Source organism: Bos mutus, chromosome 7 (assembly GCF_027580195.1).
Source record: "Bos mutus isolate GX-2022 chromosome 7, NWIPB_WYAK_1.1, whole genome shotgun sequence".
Taxonomy (NCBI): Eukaryota; Metazoa; Chordata; class Mammalia; order Artiodactyla; family Bovidae; genus Bos; species Bos mutus.
Genome location: NC_091623.1, coordinates 83,878,839 through 83,902,471, shown reverse-complemented (window position 1 = coordinate 83,902,471; position 23,633 = coordinate 83,878,839). Strand labels below are relative to the sequence as shown.

Below are 23,633 nucleotides of genomic sequence, written 5' to 3'. Positions count from 1 at the left end.
GGCCTGCGATCCGTCTCGGTCCCGCGGGAGCAGGCATTTCTGATCAGGCGCACTTCGGGCAGCCGCTCCCGGGGTCCCTTGCGGCAGCATCCCGGGGGCCTCCGGGGACCTCGGAGCAAGATGGCGGCGGCGGCGGGGTCCGTGAGGCGCGGGCGGCGGCGACCGCGGCGTCAGTGAGGGGGCCCGGGGGCCCGGCGGCTCCGGGCCGGGGCGCCGCCGCGGGACGGACCATGCTACGCTCCACCGGCTTCTTCCGGGCCATCGACTGCCCCTATTGGGCTGGGGCGCCCGGGGGACCCTGCCGGCGGCCCTACTGCCACTTCCGGCACCGCGGGGCCCGGGGCCCGGGCGCGCCCGGCGAAGGTGGAGCGGTGTCCCCCGCAGCAGGTAATGTCTGCCTGCCCGCTCCGAGTTCGGTTCCCCGTCGAGGGTTGGACCCCAACGCCCAGGCTTCCTCGGTTTCCCGTTCCCCGCTCAGCTCTCTCCCTGTATACTCGCGAGCGACGTCCCTCCAAGCCGGGGTCACCCACCCCAGAGCCCAGTGCCGGTCTCGGGTCCTCTATGCCTGCGTTTTCGCGAGTGTAAAACTTAAACGAGAGGACCTGCCCTCCTAGTGGTGTCGCGAGCGTGAAGCGAGTGGGGGTCGGGAAAAGAGCGCGGCCAGCACTGGTCAACAGGCTCGGGACTCCTGCCGGGGGAACCGTTCCCGCCCCCTCCCCGGCCCGGGGTGTTGGTTGCAGCCGTTGTTTACTTCCGCGCTCGTTCCCCCGCCGCACCTCTGCTCGTGGCCGCCCCTGTTGACAACAGCGGAGTCGAGAGGGTCTTGTTTAGGAGCTCACTGACTGGGTGTCGAGCCCTGTGTGTCATACTAGGGTCAGGGAGGGAGTCAAACCTGATTGATTGCGTGTGTGTGTGTGTTGGGATGGGGGCAGACTTCCGAGAGGACGTTCAGAGGCTGCGCGTCTCTCTGCGTGGTGATTGTCAATGTCACAGAGTTCAGGTGAGAGCTGCCAGGAGGCAGGCACTGTTTCTCTTAGGAGCTGTAGGCTTTGAGCAGAGACATGAAGAATGGGGGTAAAAAGAGGGGCATCACAAGGAAAGGTCCACAGGGAGGATGTGTGTCGTTCCTTTCAGGGGAATTCAGGCTCCGGTTGTAGCCCCTGTTCTCGGGGACTGGCTCCCTCTTTCCATCAGACCCAGATTTCCTTGTTCAGTTATCCTCTCTGCCTAAGATACAGATCTTCATCTCAGAGCTTTTTTACTTGAGAAGCACCCTTGCTAGTATGAAGGCCTGTTTCCCCCACCCCCTAAAAGGAGAAGAAAAGAATTGTCTCAAATTTCCACCCTAAATTTTTCTTGGTCCATTGGCCTTGCATCAGCCGCCCACATGCCATCGTTCAAGGTCAGGCTGCACACCTGGGTGGGACACCGGCCTGGCTCTTGGAAACTTTCCCTCAAGGAAGGAAGACAGCTGTGCCCACAGGTGCCTGAGCTTTAGGCCTGAGTGTGGGACGCTCCTTGGGGGCCACCCTGCCCCGGTGCACTTTCTCGCTCCATCTTTTGACGTGCTGGTGCGGTCTGCATGATGTTCTGTAAAGAGTCCCTTATGTCTAGGGGCAGGCCGGCTCCCTCAGACCCTGGGTAGTGACTCGTCTGCAGGCCCGCAGGTTGACTTCCAGCCGTCTGAGAGCGCTGATTTATCTCTTGTGTGTTCTTCCAAGTTCATTGGTCTCTTGATGTCTTCCTGCATCACAAATGGCCAGTTTCCCAAAGTGTCATTTTGAGAACCCGTTGGTGATGTGGTCCTGTCTGCTTCGCTTTCCCGCAGGAAAAAGTGCAGCTGCCTACCCCTGACCCCAGTGTGTCTACATTTTCCTTTTGCAGGTGAGAACAAGCAGTCCTCTTCTCCTCTCCTCTGGTGGGGCGGGTGGGGCTCTTCCTGCAGCTCAGCCTCTGTCTTGCTGTGGGACCTCTTTGATGCTGTTTCCTCCTCTTTGACGGGCTCAGGTGTGACTCCCCCCCCCCAACACCTTTCAACTCCCCCTTGCTCTGGACTTTGACAGGCACACTTCCTGTGGGGCTTGGAGAGGCTGCAGCCACAGGCCAGATTTTGTCTGGGTCCCCCTGTGAGCAGACTGACATGGCCCAAGAGCAGATGCTTGGCCAGGGTGGGCTGGGCAGGGATGCAGATGGTACTGACTGCCTACAGGCAGGATGTAGGGGTTCCAGCACCTCCGGCCTTGGTCTCCCGGCCCCCTGAGGCCCATGTAGGGCCCATCCCGTTCTTTCTGGCCCTTAGATCCGCCCTCCTGTGCTCCAGGGTCCCCACCCCCATGCTCTGCTGGGGTTGCCCAGTTACTCCCGTGCACCCTCAGGCATGCTCTTTATTCATAACTCTTAACTGGTGGGAGGGACAATTGTCCCAATTTTACAGACAAGGAGATGGGTCCAGAGAGGGGAAGCTACGCACCTGTGTACGCATGGTTGGTAAGTGCGCCTCTTGGGGTCGGATCAGGGCGGTCAGGCCCTTGCCCCCTCACTTCCTGTTGCTGGGCACCTGGGTGCCCATCACGTGTGGGCTCAGTGCTGTGTCCCAAGGCTTAGAGGCAGCAGTGAGACCTGGGGAAGGGCCTTACCCATTCTGCAGGGCCTGAGCACTGAAATCTCCCAAAGACCGGCCGAAGGAAGCCCTGACTTGTGCTGGAAGGCAGGGTGGCCCCAGCTCGCCTGGGTCTCACATTGGGCCCCTGGGGGACCCTTGTGGTCTGGTGTCCTGAGAGCAAGCCTTGCTTCTTAAGGGATGCTAAGGGCCAGGAGTCAGGTGGGAAGGGAGAGTGTAGCCAGAGAAGTGTGTGCTTCCGAAGGGGCAGTAGCCCTTCACTGCCTTCCCCATGGGCTGGGGGCCAGCGGGATTCACGAGGGCATGACTCCCCACTGCCCTGATGGCTGTGCTCAGAGACAGAAGGGAAGTGTTCTTCTGTTTGGTGCTTTCTCTTCCTGAATGAGCCATACACACCCTTTCCTACCCTTCCTGGGAGAGAAAGCCCAGGAAAGAGCAGTGTCACCTATGTATCTGAAGGTCTGGCCGGGTACTTGACTACCTCCAGGGCTTCCCTAGCTTACCGCCAGGTGTGGTCTTGGGTCAGGCCTGTCAAGGGCCTCTGACTTTGTCGGGAGACGGTGGAGCCATGAATAAAGCCAGAAACTGATGGGGGGCTGTAGGGGGGGATATCCTGGGCTCTGTGCAGGATGGAGCAGCCTCCTTGGCCCCACCTCTTTGATGCCAGGAGTCCCCCAGTCTTAATAAGCACAGGTGTCCCCAGACTTCACCCAGTGTTCCCTGGGGGCAGGAGCACCCTGGAGAAGACCCGGGTCATCAGTCTCACCTTCCCACCCATCCTGGGGAGCTGTGTGCACAGGTGCAGCTCAGCCAAGGGAGCTGGGCCACCAGGCTCGGGACCCAGGCTTGCCACCTCCCAGGGGAGGAGCCTGCACTGCCATCCGGTGGGTGGTTCCATTGTTCCATTGTTCTTGACTTCTCTGTGAAGAGGGAGTGGAGGAGAGGTACTGTGGCTTTTCAGAGCAGCACGAATCCCTTTCTTACTCCAGGATGAGGGCAGTCTAAGTTCAGTGGGTGGTGCAGCCCCTGTCTTCAGAGGCAGTGTCCAATCCCAGCTAAGTCATCTCTGTTTAGAGTGCCTTTTTTTTGGTCTCGGAGTAATGTTCATTTTAAACATACAGGAGAACACTGGAAAGTCAAAGGAGGTGCGTCTTGTATATGGTGATGTCCCCACTCCCGCATCAGCGGGCTTTCTGTGCCTCCTCCCAGCCTGGGACATGGTCTGTCCTTCCTGTACTTGTAACCCTGCCCTTTTGGGGAGCTGGGTCCTTCTGTCAAGGTTGCAGAAACCCCAGCGAGGTGCGAGGCCTGCCCTGTGCCTCTGGTTCCCACACCTGGTGGCCCCTCTTGAAGCACCTGGGGAGCTTTCTAGACTGGCCTTCTTGCCCAGATCCAGGCTTGGGCCATTTGAATAAGGATACAGCTGCCCCCAGAGCTGGGGGTTTTTTTTTTGGCATTTTTAGGGTTCTCTGCTTAGTGTCAGCAAAGCAGTGTCTTGCCTGGGGTTCACACTGACCTTCCTGGGGACACATCTGTGGTTGTCAGGATGGAGGGGGCTCCTGGCACTGGGGGAGGGGGGGGTAGGGAAAAGGGGTGTCCAGGGATGGCGCTCAGCACTTCACAGTGCCCGGGGCAGTTCCCTTTCCCTGCACACATGTGGCCTTGTCCAGCTCCAAGTGTCAGTGCTGCCAAACGAGATGGAGGAGCCTGAACAGTGTCCCAGCCCTGGCCTGTTTCTGTATCTGAGGATGGGCTGAGAGAGCCGGCTTTGGCCTGCTGAGAGAGCACCACCCCGAGAATTGCCACACCAATCCCCCCCACCCCTCCCGCCCCAGCTCCTCCGGGAGCCAAGGTGAGAGGCAGAGCAGCCCAAGCGCCAGGGTTGGATCAGCGAGGACAGCACAGCAGCCCGGCGAGCTCAGGGGCTATGCAAGATGCTTGAGTGCACCCCATCCCCAGAGTGTACGGCAGAGGGGAGGCACAAGCCCCATGGCAGGCTTGCAGCCCTGCAGGCGGAGTAGAGCCTCAGGTGAAGGCGTTGGGGCAGTGTCCTCCTTGGTGCGAGGAGCCTAGCCTCCCACTGCTCAGTGTCACCGCCTCAGCCTTGGCCACCCCTTCTGCCAGGTGGGGTCTTGAGGTAGGCCTCTCAATAAGCAGTGCACCTCTCCCGTCTCACCCAGCTGTCCTGCGCAGTATGCTTGCCTTGCCATCCTCCTCTGCCCCGGCTCCTCCCTCAGAATCCCCATGACCAGAACACTGGACTTGAACAGTGGTTGTGCAGGAACTTGGTTTGTTGGTGTCGAAGCCGTGCCCGTGTGGAAGGTTGACTTCTGTCAGTGTGATCTAACTCACAGCAAAAACTGTGCCAGTCGTTTTAGGGTGATGGGTCCATGGCTGAGGCTTTCTGTGAAGGCTGACCCTGCCCCAAGCGATCTGCACAGGTGGCAGGCAGGGTTGGAAGCACAGAAAAGTGTAGGGAGCAGGACGGGTGGCTGACGGACCTGAGCACTCGTGGAGGGTGGTGGTGGAGGGGGTGGGGTGGCGGGGAGGGCGGCTTGGCCATCTTAGCTGTGAGCTCGGCACAGATACACAGGCATGGTCCACCCAGCCTCTGAGTCAGCTGTGAAATCTGGAGCTGGCTCTGGCATCCTCTAGGGCTCTTCGGGTCTGTCTGAATTCAGTACTCATCTGTAGATCATCTGGGAGCCTCTGGGAGGGAAGGAGTGTCCAGCAGGACATATCTGGGCCAGAATCCAGGAGAGCGAGCCATTGGCACCTGTGGTTGCAACATGTCGGGCAAGTATCCGCAGCCAAGTGGTTGCTGAGCTGGCTTTTGAGGGATGAATAGGAGTTTGCCTGGTGTCTGGAAGCTGATAGTCCTCTCTCTGCCTTCGAGGCTTCTGCCGCCTGGGCAGCTTCCTGCCGAAGGAGTGGGCCTCATTGCTCTCCTTTGACTGGTTCTTTTGTCCTACTCATCTCTCATGTAGCAGGGATGGTGCCTGTCCCTTCCTGACTCCCTGGCCTGCCCCCTTGGGTTGTGACCATCCCCTGAGGCGAAAGAGTCCCCACTGTTGTCTAACCAGGGCACAAAGTAGGGGGTGGCACTGCCATGTGCATATCGTCTGTTGATGGGGGGCAGAGGCGTAAGGGGAAGGTGGGGTGGTGGAGAGTCCTTTGGACCGTAGAGAATCAGGTGGCACTGGGTCTTCTGGTCTGGGGAGGGAAGCCAGGGTTTTGGGGTATGGCACTGCCCCAGTCCCAGCCTCCTCTGTGAGTGGGGCCAAAGCAGGCAGGATGGGCGTGAGGATTAAAGGGGAAGGCCTCAGAGTTAGAGTCGATTGGGTTGGGGCCCGTGCCTCCCAGTGAGGCCTTCCTGCCCACTTGTCTGCTCATTAACTGCACTTGCAGCTGGAGCTGTGGGCCAGTTGTCTTCAGAGTGTTTCCTCAATTGAGGGTGGTAGGGGGGAGCAGAGGACAGGGCTCAGAGGTATTGGGGCAGCTGCCACCCCACACTGTCCTTCCACCCAAAGTGAGCTCTGGGTGATTTGTTCCCTGAGCACTGTGGCCGTGTGTGTTCCTGGCTGGAGATGGGACAGCTGGCCTTGGCTTTGCCATGCTGGATGCCTGGCCACCTGGAGCTGGTGACCAGGGCATGTTGGGACCAGGTCACGGGGAGAGCGGCCTTGGGTGCCAGACCAGGAGAGGGCTGGCACACAAAGACCGGGCACGGGGACAGCCCAGGAGCTGCCAGGGGCCTCCCTAGGGTGTCTCTTCCGTGGTGGCCCCGCTTGCCAGCCCATTTCTTGCCCTGGGTCTGGGGCAGGAACTTCTCCTGAGAGTGTAACCCCAGCAGCCAGGCCTTCCAGGAGGTTTCCCAGTCAGCTTGAGAGTCGACCCCTTGCTGAAAAACAGCCAATTAGTCTTGTTTACCAAAGGCATTCTTCCCTGGTACAAACCCCGAAGGAGCGCCCTTTGGCTTCCAGCCAGATTAACTCCCTGTTAATGGGAAGGTGCTTCTGCGGCGCCACGGCCCCTCTCCACCTCTTGAGGGTCACCTGTCGCTTGGCTTCTCCAGTTCCTCCTGGTCCCCTGAGGGCTGGTCCCTTGAGGCAGGGTGGGGTGGGGGCTAGGTAGCATCACAAATGCCTTCTCCATCTACTTGCCTCCCCCTAGAGGCCTCCAGAAGCTTCAGCAGGAGCATGGGGGTCAAACTCTGGGCCCCACACACTTCTGAGCTGCAGGGGCTGCGGCCGAGCCCCAGCAGCTGTGTGGTTGATGTGCCTAGACCTGCAGCCTTGTGTCACCTCAGGGACGCTGAGGCTTAGAGGGGAGGGTCTTGACCTAGACCCTCTGCTTTCTTCTGGGGATGTTTCTTTTCTTTTTTTCAATTTAGCATGGTGGGGTGTGGAGAGGGAGCCTCCCTGGTACTGAAACATCCCACCTCGGCAGGGCTCTGGGATGCCCAGATCTCGGGGGCTGGGCCTGGCCAGGGGTTTACTCTCTTCAGAGTCTGAGTGTTGGGCCGTGGAGGCTGCAGGAAGTGGAGGGAGTACTGCCCTCAGAAAGCCCTCTGACGCTAGAGCAGGCCTTCATCAGAGAGCAGGAGCTCCTCTCCCCATCAGGGTGCCCAGCGGGCCCCCTGGGGCCTTGGCAGCCTGCCACCCTCTTTCTTACTTGTGGCCTGGCCCTTTGGGCACCTCCTTCCTCTCCTTGCTTCCCAAGTGCAGGCTTGCTTGTGATGGGATTCCTGTCACACCGTGAAGTGCAGAGGTCTGAACTCTGGCATGAGAAGGGCATGAGGCACTCCGGGGGGTTTCTGTGTTGCTGGGGCACATTGCCGCATGTTCCAGAGCTGGTCAGAGTGGGGAGGACCTCCATCCATTAGAACCCCACTCCCTCCGGGGTGAGGGGCATTTCCCCCAGATGAGCCCTGCTACTGGGAGCCATCTCAGCCTCAGGAGGAGGGAGGTCAGGGAGTGAGGGGGGTTGGGGCTGGAGGTCCCCCAAGACTTGCAGGACCCAGTCCACCGCTTGCTGACATGCCTAGGTTGTGTTCTAGGCCCTCCACTCTGCTGGGCAACCAAGACTTCGAGGAGAGGAGAGAGCACTGGCTTTTCTGTTCGCATGGGCCGCAAGTGGCTGGGGTGGGTCTGTGGTAGTGCCTGTGGGCCCGCTGTGGGTTAGGGTCAGCTGTGGGGAGGGTCCTGGATCCTGCCCTTGGGGGTTTCTGGACCTCTGGATGGTCGCTTCATCCTGAACCTCTTCTGGGGCAGAGGGGCAAGTGCCTGTGTGTTCTGACCAGTCACCAGCACCCAGTCCCGCTGTGGCCTGTGCGACTTGGTTTTGCCACCCTGTCTATAACCTGCAGGCTGGGTGTGTCTGGGGTGGTCTGAAGCACAGACACACACGTCCTCTCAAGTGTCACTTGAGAAATAGGTTCCAGGGTAAAAGCTGGACAGTAGGTCTGTGATGGAACCTGCACCCCTGGCCCCCTGGTCGTCTAGCAGCCCAGCTACCCACCCTTGTCCTGCAGCAGCGCCAGTTCTCCTATGCGTCCCCTCTCAAGGGTGTTTGCGTTTCCTGGGGTTTCTACAGTAAGAGCCCTCCTCACCAGGTACCTTAGAAGAGCACAGGGTTTCCTCTGGCGGTTCTGGAGGTCAGAGGCCCAGAGTGGGGGCACAGTTGGTTCCATCCTGAGGCTCCTGGAGCATGGCCAAGCACAGGGCATCAGAACAAGTCACTTTTTCTTCAGAGTTTCACAGACTCGTGTCTGGGAGACGTTCTAACCAGAAACCATTTTAAATTCTGAAACAATTGAATCTAGTTACTCACTTTTGGGAGCATTGGGCTTTACCTGCTCACACCTTACGGAGAAGCTTTGCACCTTTGTCCATAAGGGAGTCTTCTGTGAGGTCCCTGCCAGCTTGTGTGGTGCTCGGCTGTTCCTGTGTAATGTACCCTGGAGGCGGGTCAGTAACAGCAGCCACTTGCCCGCCAGCTGCCCCGCCACCCCTGTTCCGATGCAGACATGAGTGTGTCCCATGCCCGCCCTGTCGTCCACCCCACTGTGCTTCCCCAATGTCACGCGTTGTCTGAACATCTTAAACTTGGGCATCGTTCTGGGGACAGTATGCCTTGCTTCCCCTGTGAAGTTTGCCATGTTCTGCGTACACCCAGCTGCCACCTCCTCACAGTTGACACTTCAGGACTTTCCATGTCCTCACTGGTATATGCGCCACCGGTGGATTTTTCTGTGGGCGAGAAAGCTTGTGGGAGGACAGAGCCTTAAAGGCACAGTCACCAGGCAGGGCTGTGCATGTCTGCCCGCTGCTCTGGGTGGGCTGTGTCGGGCCCACCTTCTGCTCCCTGCCCCCAAGTCAGACGGCTCTGTGCCCTGTGCTTTTGGCCCTGGCTGGCTGGCTATCCGGCCTTCTGCCAGTGTCCTCCTGCCCCCCTGGCTTCAGGGAGCTGTGTGGTATGGCTTAAGCGTGGGCTGAGCCATGTGGAAAGCCCACCCTTGCCCAGTTCCCCAGACCTCACCATCCATGTTCCAGGTCAGGAAGACCCCAGGCTCTGTGCCCCACACCCCACTTGGTGGCAGGACCTGCACAGAGGAACCCTCCAGGACCCTTGATTTGCTTCCAGAGCTTCTGTGCAGTCAGCTGTAGACTTGGCCCTGGCAGGTTCTGAAAGGCTGGTTCTCTGCTCTTCCCTGCTGGCCCCAAGGGTCAAGGCCTGGGATTAGGCAGTGGCTGGTCACTGGCTCAGGTGGCCGCTGCTGCACCAGCCTGCTCATGGCTGTTTCTCCTCTCCGTTTCAGGGCTTGGTTATGACCCGTACAACCCTGAGCTGCCCAAGCCCCCTGCACAGAGGGAGAATGGCGCCCTGGGCAGAGGCATTGATTCCCGCTCAGACATCCTGGAGCTGGAGCTGGTCAACCAGGCCATCGAGGCCGTGCGCTCTGAGGTGGAGCTGGAGCAGAGGCGCTACCAGGAGCTCCTGGAGACAGCCCGGGAGTGCGGTTCAGCCGAGGCCCCCGTCCTGGCACCTCATGGCCCTGCTGCCTGCCCCGCCACCAGCCTGGACGGGGACGCCTTCCCACTGTCCTTCGATTACAACCCCAGCGGCCATGGCCTTTTGAGCCCTGATGCCAGCTATCAGCCCACCCCACTGGCTGCCACCGCTGAGCCTGGCTGCAAGTATTCACTGGCCTCGCCAGACCGGGCTCAGGGCCATGGTGGAGGGGGTGGCGGCGCCCTGGAGTATGTCCCCAAGGCCGTGGGCCAGCCCCGGCGGTACAGCCGCCCTGTCTCCAGCAGCAAGTACGTGGTGGACAACTCTAAGCCGTCTACAGACCTGGAGTATGACCCCCTGTCCAACTTCTCTGCCCGCCTGCTCAGCAGGGCCAGCACCAAGGACGAAAGGGCCCCCAAGCGGCCCCGGAGCTCCCGTGGCAGCGAGCCCTACACACCTGCACCCAAGAAGCCCTGTGACCCCTTTGGCAGCTGCGACGCCAGGTTCTCGGACTCGGACGATGACGCTGTTGTCGCTCCAGGTGACAAATCTGTCACCACCAGCCCCCCAAGAGCTCAAGGGGGTGCTGAGAGCAAGGCCCCAGGGAAGCCGGGCTCCAGGGAGGGCCCTGAACTGGAGGAGGGCAGCCTTCGGGAGACCAAGGAGATGGCGGTGCAGTGTGACGTAGAGGATCTTGGGCCACCCCCTCGGAGCCCGGGCAGGCCACCCCTGGCTAAGCCCAGCTCACCAGCCAGGGCTGCGCCAGAGCGCAGCAGCCCCAAGGAGGGGAGGCCTAAGAAGAAAAGTGGGGTGTCACCCACCGCCAGCCACAAGGACAGTGTCCGGAAGACAGATAAGGGTAAGGATGGTGCACGAGGGAGGCCGGCTGAGAAGTCCGCTGCAGACAGGAGGGGCCCGCAGGCCGGCAGCCCCAGGCACAAAGCAGAGCGGCCCCAAGGGACCAAGAAAAAGCCATCTTCAGCCACTCCGGTGGCCAGCTCAGGGAAAGGCCGACCAGAATGGCCAGGACCGCTGCTGAGCCCCGCACAGGGGGCAGCCTGCCAACCATCAGATAGGATAGCTGGGAAGACCCTGTCAGGGAAGCTGGCAGAGAGGAAGGCCCTCTCGCTGGACGAGGGCGCCCCCCGGGACGCCCCCAAGCTGCCCAGGCGGACCCTGAGCCATGCTGAGCTCTTCGGGGATGAGAGTGAGGACGAGGACCCGCGGCCCCAGACGCCGGCCACCCGGCCTCTCGCTCCCCCCAGCCTCAGCTCCAGCTCGGACTCGGACTCAGACTCGGACTCCAGCCTGGGCCTGTCGGCTGCGCGGGGGCCGCCCAAGCGCCTCAAGGCCTCCCCACCCCCCTCCTCCTCGTCCTCTTCGGGGGCGGGCTCTGATGTGGACTACTCGGCCCTGGAGAAGGAGGTTGACTTTGACTCTGACCCCATGGAGGAGTGCCTGCGCATCTTCAACGAGTCAACGGCTGTCAAGACTGAGGACAAGGGCCGCCTGGCCCGGCAGGTGAGGGCAGGCAAGCCAGGCACCTCCCTGACTCCCTGTGACCAGAGTCCCGGCACCCAGTGGAGATGGCTTTCTCAGCACCAGCCTCGCAACTCATTCATAATTCAGACCCCTGGATGGCTACCACTTGCCCGCTCCTGATCCTGCTTATTTCCTACCTCTCTCACCGCTTCCCTATTCCTTGCAGCCCCCATTCCCCTCCTTTCCCCTCTCCTCCCTGTCAGACCCCCAAACTCAGCCAGCCTCCACCTTTCTGGTTTCCTGCTGCAGTGTCCCCACCTCACCACCAGAGGGACCTTTGCTCTGAACAAAGCTGGCACAGCCAGTCCCACAGGCAACCTGCAGCTGCAGGGGTATCCCTAGTGGGACCCTTGCCCCACCCCCTGCTCCCCCTTCCTTAGTGCCCATCCCTGTTCCTGGCCCTCTGCTTTTCTCATTTCTTCCTTCATTCCCACAATTGTGAACCTGCACCGGTCCCTGTGCTGGGTGGGCGGAAGTGTGGGCTGGGTGGTCTGCAGAACTCACCCTCTGGGGACCTTGAGAGGTGGGCCCAAGGTGCCAAGTCTGTGTCCTCACCTGGAGGCAGGGCCTGTGCACGTTCTGGGGGGAGGTGAGAACCCTGAAACCCCTTCTCCAGCCGGGCAGCCAGTTAGTGTCTTCCCATCTGCTCCTGTCTCAGGCCTGGGTGTACCCCAGGCCAGGACGAGTGGAAGAGCTGTGGCTGATGTGGGGTGGGCTCGCTGAGGGACAGATCTGTGTCTCAGCCCTCTAAGGAGGAGAAGACTGAGGACAAGGGGCATTCAGGCCTGACCACACTGTTTCCTGGGCAGAAGAGGAGGATTTCTCACCTCTCCAAGCAAGGCAAGGAGGTAAGTGTCTGCCTCTGGGTCCTGAAGGAATGGGCACCCATCTACAGAGGCAGGGCCTCCTCACGCTCCCTTGCTGCTGGGGCCTCTGGCTCTGCTCGTGTCCTGCAGAGCAGTTCTTAGGATCCATATCCGGTCATCAAGGTGTGCTTAGTGCTGGGGGGCAAAGCCCCGAGCGTGGTGAGCCAGGTGAGGGCAGCCCTCCAGCAGGGTCACACTGCCCAGCCCCAGTTCGGAGGTGGTCTGTGATCCTGGGCAAGTGCTGCCACATCTCTGAGCCTAGGGTTCTTCCCTTGTAGTGTACAGACAGGATGAGTTGTCAGTCACCGTGGGGCTAGTCAGTGAGCCAGCACTCGGAAGGCTGGGGCAGAAGAGAGAAATGGAGGTGATCCACTCATCAGTCCCTCTGCACCCTGCTGGGCATTTTGAAAGTACCGTTCAGAGAAGATTGGATCGAGCAGGATATAATCTTAACGGGTGGGTGGGAACACACAGCCTGTGCCTACAGAAGGGCTGAGGGGACTGGGCACACAGAAGCCAGCAGGGCAGGGCCGGATGGGGCTGGGGAGAGTGGAGCGTCATGGTGAATTTGAGTGCTGAAGCGCCCAGCTGGTTCCTGCCTGGGTATGAGCACACTTGGGAGGAAACCCAGCTGGTTCTGTCCAGGCGGTCAGCAGACTCAGATGAAGGCCAGCTGCTTCCCTCCAGGGCACCTGCCCGCCCAGGAGAAGGTCCCTGGGCTGGCCTGCCCCATCCTGCAGTGCTACCTCTGTCCTGATGCCCTGGAAGGCCTGTTCTGGCCTCTGATCCAGAGCGTCCTGGACTTGGAATTCTTCACCTAGGTGGAGCCCACTAGGAGAGGCCCTGCACCCCCTGCCCGGCCCCCAACCGCCCAGGAGGTGTGCTACCGACGGGCCCAGCAGGCGCAGAGGGAGTCAGCCGGCTGGCTCCAGGCCGCCCAGCAGCTGGGTGAGAAGCCAAGCTCTGTCCACATCTCCGCCCCAGGAGAGAAGCGGAGGATCGCCCATGTCCCCAACCCCCTCCTGGCTGCAGGTGGGTCCCAGAGGCTGGGGAATGCTGCCACCAGCAGGGAGAGCCCCGGCCTGGCTCCTGCTCTGCCGGGGGCTGTGGCCTTGAGCGGTGCTGGCTGGATGTCTATGCTTATCTGTGAAGCAGCCCCGATGCTAGTGGGAGGTGCCTGGGCGGGGCTATCCTGGGGAGTCCGAGGGTGGCTTCCTCCCTTCCCTGTCTGTCCCCAGACTGAGAGTGACTCTCCACGCCTCCCCTGCCGGCCTGGTCTAGGAGGCTCCCACCCAGGTGTGGCACCTTACAAGGTGTTAATGAGGGGGTGGCTCTGGAGGCCCTCAACCCTCCAGTCAAACCAGTGGATCTGGGGTAGGGGTTGGGCCTGAGTTTCCTCCCCTCCTACCCTGAGGCCACTGTCCTCTAACTTGGGCTTGTCTTAAAGTTGTTACACCTCAATGGTGCTATAAGCATGGGGCTTAGGCGTGCAAAGGGAGCAGGGTTGTGCAGCCCCTGAAGGCTCATCCAGATGCAGAGAACTGGGCTTCCCTGGGTAGGAGACCCTGCTGTCTGACTAACTCCCTGGGTGTCCTTGCTGCTGCTTCCAAACCCCTCGAGGAGACAGCTCCAGGTTTCTGAAGGCTCTTTAGGTTTCCTGGTGCTAGAGCCTCCCATAGGAGAAGCCCTCGGCGTTCCTGGCCCTCCCCTCAGGGTGCCTGAGGTGCAGCTCCCAGCGACCATGCAGTCCATCTCCGGCAGGGCACGAGGGGACAGGAAGGGAGAGAGCATTGAACCGTGGCCCTGAGGCGCACATTCAGAAGCGTAACCTTACTCTTGGCTGTCTGGTCATCTCCATTGACTTAGGACAGTTCTGTGGTGGTGTCACTGCCTGCACTCTGGCGGCAGGGCGGTTTCCCCAAGCCTCAGGAGTACTTTCCTGCCGATGCCTCCTACTCTACATAACCCTGAAAGCGCTCCTGTCACTGAGAAGTGTGCATCCTTAGAAACGAGGCTGGTGGCCAGCTCACCTCCCTCATGGCTGAGCCTGTTGTGGGCAGGCTTGGGTCACCGCTCTGTCCACTCCTTGGTGATCTCACTCTGTCCCCATGCCCCTTCCCCAGCCTCACTGCCAGCTGCTGCTCCGCCTGGGGCCCTTGGAGACAGCCCTGCTGGTGGCCCCCTCCTCTGTCTGGTTTGTGACCTCATCAAGGGGAGCGGCAGAACACTGGGGTGGCTGCAGGCAGCCGGCTGGTCACAATGAGCGGGCCGGGGGCAACCCGCATGCTCTGGTGCTCAGCCCGGGAGCCAGGGCCTTTCGTCCCTCACACTTCCATGCCTTGGAGTCGGGGGCCGGAACATGTGGCAGAGGCTCCCTGCACCCCCCACCACTCGCCGCACCACCCTGGCGGTGACCTTGCCTGAGCTGGCCTCCGAAGCCCCATTTTCGCCCCCACCCCCTCGATGGACTTACCTGAAAGCCAATAGAGCCTGATGTCATTTCACAGCCCTCGGGCCCGACCCCGGACCCTCCCTCTGTGCTCCCAGATGCATGTCCTGCTGGCGCTCCACGGCCGCGGCCGCCTGGTGCTTTGCAGCTCGGTGATGGGCGTGCTCTCCTCCTGCTCTCATGGCCCCTGTCCCCCCACAGCCCCCACAGGCGCCAAGAGGACCCTCTCGGCCAGCAGCAGCCAGCCCCCCAGCGGCCCCGAGCCAGGCAGCCAGCCCCTGAAGACGCGCACATTGTCGGGCATGGCGTCCAAGACCACCACCACCATGGCCCCGAAGCGTGTGGCACACAGCCCGTCCTTACAGGTGAGCACTCGGTACTGCCTGCTGTCTCCCTTTAACTGAGTCGACCCTGAGCTGGGCCAGGCCAGGGCCAGGTGGGAGCAAGCCTGCCACCCTCTGCTGGTCTCTTTCTCTAGAGTTTAAAGAAGCCCATTATCCCAAAAGAGTTCGGGGGCAAAGTCCCTACTGTCATCCGCCAGCGGTATCTCAACCTGTTTATTGAAGAGTGCCTCAAGTTTTGCTCTTCTAACCAGGAAGCCATAGAGAAGGTGCGTGGTGAGGGTGGGAGAGTTGGGGGATGATGGGAGGCGGGGCCGAGTGGGGCTGAGTCCATGTCCTCCCACAGGCGCTCAACGAGGAGAAGGTAGCCTACGACCGCAGCCCCAGCAAGAACATCTACCTGAACGTGGCTGTGAACACCCTCAAGAAGCTGCGCGGCCTGGGACCGGGTGCCGGAGCTGGTCTCAACAGTAAGTCATGTCCAAAAGACCCAGGCCTCGGCCTTTAGCAGCCCCCCTCCCGTCAGGAGGCTGTCAGACAGAGGCTCTGCCGTGCCCGGTTGTCTGGCCCCTGTGGAGGATAACGTTGGCCCTGCGCCCTCAAAAGAGCCTCCTCTCACTGTTAACTGTCCTTCTCAGTGAGCTGTGGGGCCGCTGCTAATGGCGGTGGGCGGGGGGGGCTCTTCAAAAGCTTGAGGCAGGAGGGTACTTCTAAGCTTCTTAAAGGATGCATTAGCGCCTTCTGCACTTTGTCTGCCGCAGGCCAGCCCCCTCCTCCTCCCATGTAGACGTCTTGCCCTTCTCTTCTGAGCGGGGAAGACCCCGGGGAGGGGAAGAGGCTTCCAGGCAGCCTACTGGTCCCCAAAGAGTTAAGGTCACAGGAGGTCAGGCTGTTCCCTTCTTTGGGGAGCGGAGCACTTGGAAGGACTCAGGCTGAACTGTGTTCACTACCCTCTTCCAGAAACCAGCGGCCGGAGGGTGGTGTCCCATGAAGTGGTGCTGGGGGCAAGTTGGCTGCCAGGACCAGCTTTTCGCTCAGCCGCCCTAGCAGCCCCCGTGTGGAGGATCTGAAAGGTGAGCCTGACTCCTGCAGGGCTTCCCCGGCAGCTCTCAGCCCTCTTTCCCAGGGCCCTAGTGTGGCCCCAGTGTGGCCGTGGGCTGACCACCTTTCTCGTGTCCCCAGGGGCCGCCCTGTACAGCCGCCTCAAGGAGTACCTGCTCACGGAGGGCCAGCTCAAGGAGAATGGCTACCCCTTCCCGCACCCCGAGAAGCCTGGTGGCGCCGTCATCTTCACAGCCGAGGAGAAGAAACCCAAGGACTGTGAGTACTTCTTGCACCATCACCCTGGGGTCGGGGGGCTGGGGAGGGGGCCGTCTGGGGACAGGGAGTGTTCCAGCCAATGGGTATGGACACAGAGTTTAGGGCCAGGCAGGCTGGCCTGATGCACCCCACCCCCACCCCCCCACCTGGTAGCCTCCTGCAGGATCTGCTGCCGCTGCGGCGCTGAGTACCTCGTGTCCTCCTCTGGCCGCTGCGTGCGTGAGGAGGAGTGTTACTACCACTGGGGGCGGCTCCGCAGGAACCGAGGTGAGACCCCTGCCGGGCTGGGCTGGGCTGGCCACCTGCTCTGATTGTTTATAACTTTTTTTCCACTGTGGGTTTTTATGGAAAAAATAATACAAAGGGCTTCCCGTGACAGCATTCATAAAAGGAAGGTCTCCGGCCCCACCCACCGGGTGCCCTTTCCACCCCTGTTGCCTTTGAAGAACAGGGGCAGTTTAGCCCAAGGGAACCAAGGCTTCATCCTGTCTTGTGGCTGCTTGCTTCCTTTTGTCGTCAGTGTGGCCATTTCCCACTCACGGGCACATACAGGGCTCCTTAAGTTCTGCCCGCTGGCTGCCCAAGACCCTCTCTGGGTGGGCAAGCCTCCCTGGGGCCACACCAAGCTCGTCCTCACTGCCTAGTGAGGAGAACTAGTGCTGGGTGAGGGTGGGATGGGGTCTGCCAGGTGTCTCTGCCCCTCACGCCCTGGTTGGGCCTGGCGCTCCCCTAGGGAAGGGGCCTGGGAAGCCCCTGCCCACCAGGCAGACCGAGTGTTCTAGACTGGGCCGGAGCATTGGGTGGACCTGCTTGACCGCATCTGTTTATAGTGGCCGGTGGCTGGGAGACTCAGTATACATGCTGCTCAGCTGCCATAGGCTCTACCGGCTGTCAGGTCGCCAAGGTAAGTGTCCTGGGTCATTCCTTGTCCTGGGGAGCACTGGCCCCAAGCCTCCCTTTTCCTGTACTTGATTTTCCCGCCTGGTGTGGGGACCTTGGGTAAAGGACAGTCCGTGACTGCTGCCAGCACAGCCCAGCCCCTGAGCCCAGCCTTGCCCTTCCGAGTCCACAACCTGATCTTCCCTTCCTTCCACCCCAAGCAACATGTGCAGGATGGCCGGAAGGAAAACTTGGAAGGGTTTGTGAAGACTTTTGAGAAAGAGCTTTCAGGAGATGCGCATCCAGGAGTCTACGCCCTCGACTGTGAGATGGTGAGTGGGCCCGGCTACCCTGAACTTCCTCAGCCCTTGGGGGGCTTGCTGCCTGGGAGGGGCTTCCCAGTCCCTCTTGCAGAACCTCAGGCTGTGCTGGCGTCAGAAGAAGAGGGTGTCTGGCAGTGAGTCCACCTCTCCCCCGAGCTCATGTCACAGCCTGGCCAGCACCTGAGCCTGAGGGCCTGGTGCACAACACAGCCCCTGGCTCAGCTTTGGCGCGGGGAGGGCACCCATGTTCTTATCTTTCTCTGACCCCCCAGAGAAGCCCCTGGAAGGCCTCTGGCATGGGTTCTGTATCTAAAAGTGGGGCCTGAGTTGCCGCGTATGGGGCTCAGGGACCCTGGGCTGTGGAGCGGGAAGGGCTGTCGGGACCCGCCGTCTGAGGCGTGTCCCTTGGCCCCACAGTCCTACACCACGTATGGCCTGGAGCTGACGCGCGTCACAGTGGTGGACACGGACCTCCAGGTTGTGTATGACACCTTTGTCAGGCCAGACAACGAGATTGTCGACTATAACACTAGGTGCGCGTCCTCTGCCCATTCCCCACCACGGCCCAACCCCCTGCCTGCAGCCGAGTCCCCGCCCGGCCCCAGGTTGGGGCCTCCCAGCTCCATAATGCCTCCTTCCTCCCACCCAGGTTTTCAGGAGTGACTGAGGCTGACCTTGCAGACACGAGCATCTCGCTCCGGGATGTCCAGGCCGTGTTGCTTAGCATGTTCAGCTCAGACACCGTCCTCATCGGTCACAGTCTGGAGAGCGACCTGCTGGCCTTGAAGGTACCCTGTCCCCTCCATCCTGGTTCCCAGAAGGCGGCTGGGGCCCATTGTTCTCAATCTAGGGAGGGAGCTGTGGAATCTGAGGCCAGGCCCCGGCGTGCCCTCTGGGACCCTCCCTGACCGCCCGCCCACCTGCCTGCAGGTCATCCACAGCACCGTGGTGGACACGTCTGTGTTATTCCCACATCGCCTGGGCCTCCCCTACAAGCGCTCCCTGCGGAATCTCATGGCCGACTACCTCAGACAGATCATCCAGGACAATGGTGAGTGCTGGGGCACAGGCACGTGGGAGCCTTGGGGGATATGGGGGCTGCAGGTTCCCGGCTCTGACACCCATTTGCCTGCAGTGGACGGGCACAGCTCCAGCGAGGATGCCAGTGCCTGCATGCACCTGGTGATCTGGAAGATCCGAGAAGACGCCAAGACCAAGCGGTGACCGCCGCCTGCCTGCCTGCTCGCCTCTCCCACAGCCCCGGCCCGTCCTCTACCCCAGGCCTCTTCCAAAACAGTGCAATAAATCTCGAGAGCTAACCCTGTCCACGTCGCCAAGACACAGAAAACCGAGAGAACCAGATGAGCTGGCGGCAGAGAGCCCAGCGCCGAGACCGACCCTGGAGCCCTGAGCCCCTCCGCGCCCCTGCCCGTCCCCGCCTCTGCCCCTGACCTCTGTCCTCAGACTGCTGCTGACTCAACGGGCGGGGCCGGCCTGCCACCCCCACAGGCCCTGCTGGTGCCCCTTCTTGTGGGTGGAGGGTGCGGGGGTGGCAGGCTTGTCAAGGGTTTGTTTGTGACAGGGGTTTGTCTTTTTATTTTGTATTGTTATTTTTATTATTTTGAATTTAAACCTGATGACTTGACAGTTGTCTTCCCCACCCGGAGGAGCAAGACCCCGGTGCTGCCTTCCCTCCTGGGGGGTGGGGGTGGAGCTGGGAGTGCAGCTGGCGCCCCAAAGGCCACCAGGACCTGGGAGTTCCACCTAGCCTGGGCCTGGACAGTGGGATCTGGCCTCCCCAACCTACCTGGACCCTGGGGCTTCTGGTAACCAATCCAGCGCCTCCATCAGCCCCCCAGACCTCGCCTTCTGGAAACCCTAGGGCCTACTGGCCTCTGGACACTGTCCTCCCGCCAGAGCGCCGCCCTCCCCTGGGGGCTCTCTGTAAAGCCCCACAGCACCCCCTTCCAAGATCCCCTCCCCACCCCCAGGCAGGGGCAGAATAAATGTTTGTATGGATTTTAGAGCTTGTGACATGTCGTGTTCTTGGTGCCAGGTGTGGGTCTCCATGCACAGTGGAGGTCACTCACCCCTAGTTGGGGGCGGATGTCAGGACCTTGCTCTCCCTCGTGGACCCAGGGCCCCATGTTTCCAGACCCTTCCCAGTGCTGGTGATTACAGCCAGCAGCCAAGAGTCAGGCCCCTGCCACCAGCCACTGGCCATCCTGACCCTCTGGGACCCATTATGACCCATGTTCTAGTGACCTATTGACTTTCCCCCCCCTTTTTTTGAACAAGGAGTGGTTTTCTAAATACAGGATGCAAGCATGTCTCCGAAGGACATTGCTGTGTGGGTTCCATCCCTCTCCCCCTCCCCAGAGCACGAGTACCCCAGGGAAGCCTTGGGCAGCTGGGGGAGGGGCTTTTGGATGCAGGGGAGGGGGTCAAGTTGGGGGTGGGACGAAAGCTTTCAGCTTGCCAAAACTGCTGGTTCACAGAGGCCGAAGAGCTTTTGCAAACCAGATCTGCCTGCTTGGGAAACTCCCTTTTGTCACCATGTGGGAAGGGGGGTGCTGAATACCAAATGCCCTCTGCATAGGTGCACGCCTGGTGGTGGTGTCTCCTGGAGGCTGTTGGAGCAATTTGTCCAAGCCCCTCCCCAGGGTGTTTCTCAGTAAGCCCTGGATGGGGCTGGAAGAGCAGGATGCTGCTCAATGTGTAGGGCTTCCCAAGAAATGGGGGTGGAGGCTGCTGCTCTGATGGGGCGGTCAGCTTCTGGGTTCTGTCTCCACTCCATCATTCATTCACCCAACATCAGTTTGGAAGGCAGGACAGGCAGGTAGATTTGGCCTGTTCAGTCACAGCTGGCCAGGGGGAGAGACTGACTCCAAAGCTGGGAAGTACCTTCCTAATTTCTGTTCTTCAGAAGGTTCTTCAAAAGAATATGAAAAACAGCTTAATCACCTCCCCTGAACCCTCAAACTTGCCCCTCCTAAGAGGACCCTACCTTTAGTAGTGCCCCCCACACACTGCCCCACCCTGATCCAAGTACCCCACCTCTGGCCTGAATGCTGCCCAAACCTCATCGCTGCCTCACACCCCTGCCCCCTCCAGGAAGGCCCCCGGACCCCTACCTGAGTGCTGGGTAGGCAAACTCCAGGCTGCAACCCTCTGTGCTGCTTCCTGGTAGGATGGTCTCAGTGGTTCTAACAGCCTTCCCCAGCCAGACACCCAACACTCTACCTGTGCATAGGAGATGCTCATTGAATTGAAATGGGATGAATGAAAGAGAACCCAGGCCCATGGCTCAGACTCAATTCCTGATTATCTAACACCCCAGCATCCTTCCTCTACCTCTAGCCTCTCCCCAACCCTGTGGGCCCACCCAGCTTCAACCAGGTCCAACCCACCTCACCGAATGCAAGCTTTACAAGATTCCACCACTAAAGGACTTGCCCCCGTGTCCATTGCGACCACAGTTTGTTGTAAATGACAAACCTAGACAGAATGTAAAACAGAAACATCACTTTGCTGACAGAGGTCCATATAGTCAAAGCTATGGTTTTTCCAGTAGTCATGCATGGATGTGAGAGTTCAACCATAAAGGCTAAGTCCTGAAGAATTGATGCATTTGAAAAGCGGTACTGGAGAATACTTTGACTTCTGACCCATCTGACTCTTTGTGACCACATGGACTGCAGCACACCAAGCTTCCCTGTCCTTTACCATCTCTTGGAGCTTGCTCAAACTCATATCCATTAAGTCAGTGATGCCATCCAACCATCTCGTCCTCTATCATCCCCTTCTCCTCCTGCCTCCAATATTTCCTAGCATCAGGGTCTTTTCCAATGAGTCAGTTTTTCACATCAAGTGGCCAAAGTATTGGAACTTCAGCTCCATCATGCTGCTAAGTCGCTTCAGTCGTGTCCAACTCTGTGCGACCTCATAGACAGCAGCCCACCAGGCTCCGCCATCCCTGGGATTCTCCAGGCAAGAACACTGGAGTGGGTTGCCATTTCCTTCTCCCAGCTTCAGCCTAAGTCCTTCCAATGAATATTCAGAGTTGACTTCCCTTAGGATTGACTGGTTTGATCTCCTTGCAGTCCAAGGGATTCTCAAAAGTCTTCTCCATCACCACTTTTCAAATTCATCAATTCTTCAGGGCTTAGCCTTTATGGTTCGGCTCTCACATCCATACATGATTACTGGAAAAACCATAGCTTTGACTGTACGGACCTCTGTAGGCAAAGTGATGTTTCTGTTTTGTTTTTTTTTTACATTCTGTCTAGGTTTGTCATTCACAACAGACTGGAAAATTCTTAAAGAGATGGGAATACCAGACCACCTGACCTGCCTCTTGAGAAATCTGTATGCAGGTCTAGAAACAACAGTCAGAACTGGACTTAGAACAACAGACTGGTTCCAAATTGGGAAAGGAGTACCTCAAGTCTGCATATTGTCATCCTGCTTATTTAACTTATATGCAGAGTACATCATGAGAAATGCTGGACTGGATGAAGCACAAGCTGGAATCAAAATAGCCAGGAGAAATATCAATAACCTCAGATATGCAGATGACACCACCCTTATAGCAGAAAGCGAAGAAAAACTAAAGAGCCTCTTGATGAAAGTGAAAGAAGAGAGTGAAAAAGTTGGCTTAAAACTCAACATTCAGAAAACTGAAATCATGGCATCTGGTCCCATCACTTCATGGCAAATAGATGGGGAACAATGGAAACAGTGACAGACTTTATTTTGGGGGGCTCCAAAATCACTGCAGATGGTGAGTGCAGCCATGAAATTAAAAGATGCTTACTCCTTAAAAGAAAAGTTATGACCAACCTAGACAGCATATTAAAAAGCAGAGACATTACTTTGCCAACAAAGTCCATGTAGTCAAAGCTTTGGTTTTTCCAGTAATCATGTATGGATGTGAGAGTTGGACAATAAAGGCTGAGCACCAAGTAATTGATGCTTTTGAACTGTGGTGTTGGAGAAGACTCTTGAGAGTCCTTGGACTGCAAGGAGATCCAACCAGTCCATCCTAAAGGAAATCAGTTCTGAATATTCATTGGAAGGACTGATGCTGAAGCTGAAACTCCAATACTTTGGCCACCTGATGCAAAAAACTGACTCATTTGAAAAGACCCTGATGCTGGGAAAGATTAAAGGCTGGAGGAGAAGGGCACGACAGAGGATGAGATGGTTGGATGGTATCACCGACTCAAAGGACGTGAGTTTGAGTAAGCTCTGGCAGTTGGTGATGGACAGGGAGGCGTGGCGTACTGCAGTCCATGGGGTTGCAAAGAGTCGGACACGACTGAGCGACTGAAATGAACTAACAGGTTTGTCATAGCCCCTTAATACAAAAGCCCAGATTAAGACTCTTCCATCAAGCCCCACTGGCAAGGCCTCACTCGGCCCCGCCTTCGGCCCCTCCCCCTTGGTCCCGCCTCCTCTAGCTCTGTTGCGCGAAGTCACACTAGGCTCCTCCGCCTGGAGCCGTGTTCGGCGTGGATGACTCTCGGCCCCGCCTTCCCCCCCGCCTCGCCTTCGGTATTGGCCCTGCCTCTGGGTAACGCCCTTCTTCCTTGGACTCACCTTCCACTCAGACCACGCCCTCGACTCCCGCACTGTCCTTAGCCCCGCCCGCTCCTTCCCCGTTCCTCGAGGTCACTGGGCCCTGCCTTCGGCTCCGCCTCTTTTGACCCTGTTCAGTTTGGCCTCGCTCGACCCCGCCTTCGGCCCCGCCCCTACTTTGGTATTGGCCCCGCCTCCGGCCCTAGACCCCGCCCTCCCGCCCAGCTCCGCCCCGCCCCCGCGCCGCCCGTTTCAGGCCCGTTGGCACCCGGCTAACAGCTTCCACCACGTCCGTCGCTTTGAACTCCAGCGGACTGCCCCAGGCAGCCCGGCCCCGCCCGCCCCGGCCCGCGCAGGTGAGCGGCGGCGCTTCCACAGCTGTGTGTCTCTGTGGGCCCGCGCACCCTCTCTGAACTCCGCCGGGCCTGAAGGCGGGAGTCCGTGGCGGAGGAGGCGCCCCCTAGAGGTCCGCGCGGGCCAGGGTCCGGACGGGCGCTGGAGCTCACGGTGTGTAGTGGACCGAGATCTCCCGGTGCATTTTCCGGGGCTGGGCATCGAATCCTGCGTCGCTTCGCTGTGGGAATGCTCGGGATTTCCCCAGGGTTAGTGGACGTTCTGGTGAGCCGAGAGTGGGGTGAGGAAGAAGCAAGCCCTTGTCGGGGGAGGCGTGTTGCCGTCCCCAAAAACACTCTGCGTGAA

The 23,633-nt window shown here is 59.6% G+C and overlaps 1 protein-coding gene across 1 annotated transcript; it reads left to right on the top strand.

The window, feature by feature from the left end:
• The first annotated feature begins 94 nt into the window (after window positions 1-94).
• REXO1 (RNA exonuclease 1 homolog) lies at window positions 95-19,378 on the top strand. Its single transcript, XM_070374322.1, is given in 17 exon segments — window positions 95-387; window positions 9,441-11,155; window positions 11,920-12,024; window positions 12,864-13,074; window positions 14,693-14,856; window positions 14,970-15,101; window positions 15,179-15,302; window positions 15,793-15,828; window positions 15,831-15,905; window positions 16,015-16,152; window positions 16,306-16,419; window positions 16,983-17,056; window positions 17,253-17,363; window positions 17,772-17,887; window positions 18,004-18,142; window positions 18,285-18,405; window positions 18,490-19,378. Coding segments are annotated over 17 exon segments (3,621 nt in total). The 5' UTR covers window positions 95-230; the 3' UTR covers window positions 18,579-19,378.
• Window positions 19,379-23,633: the final 4,255 nt, after the last annotated feature.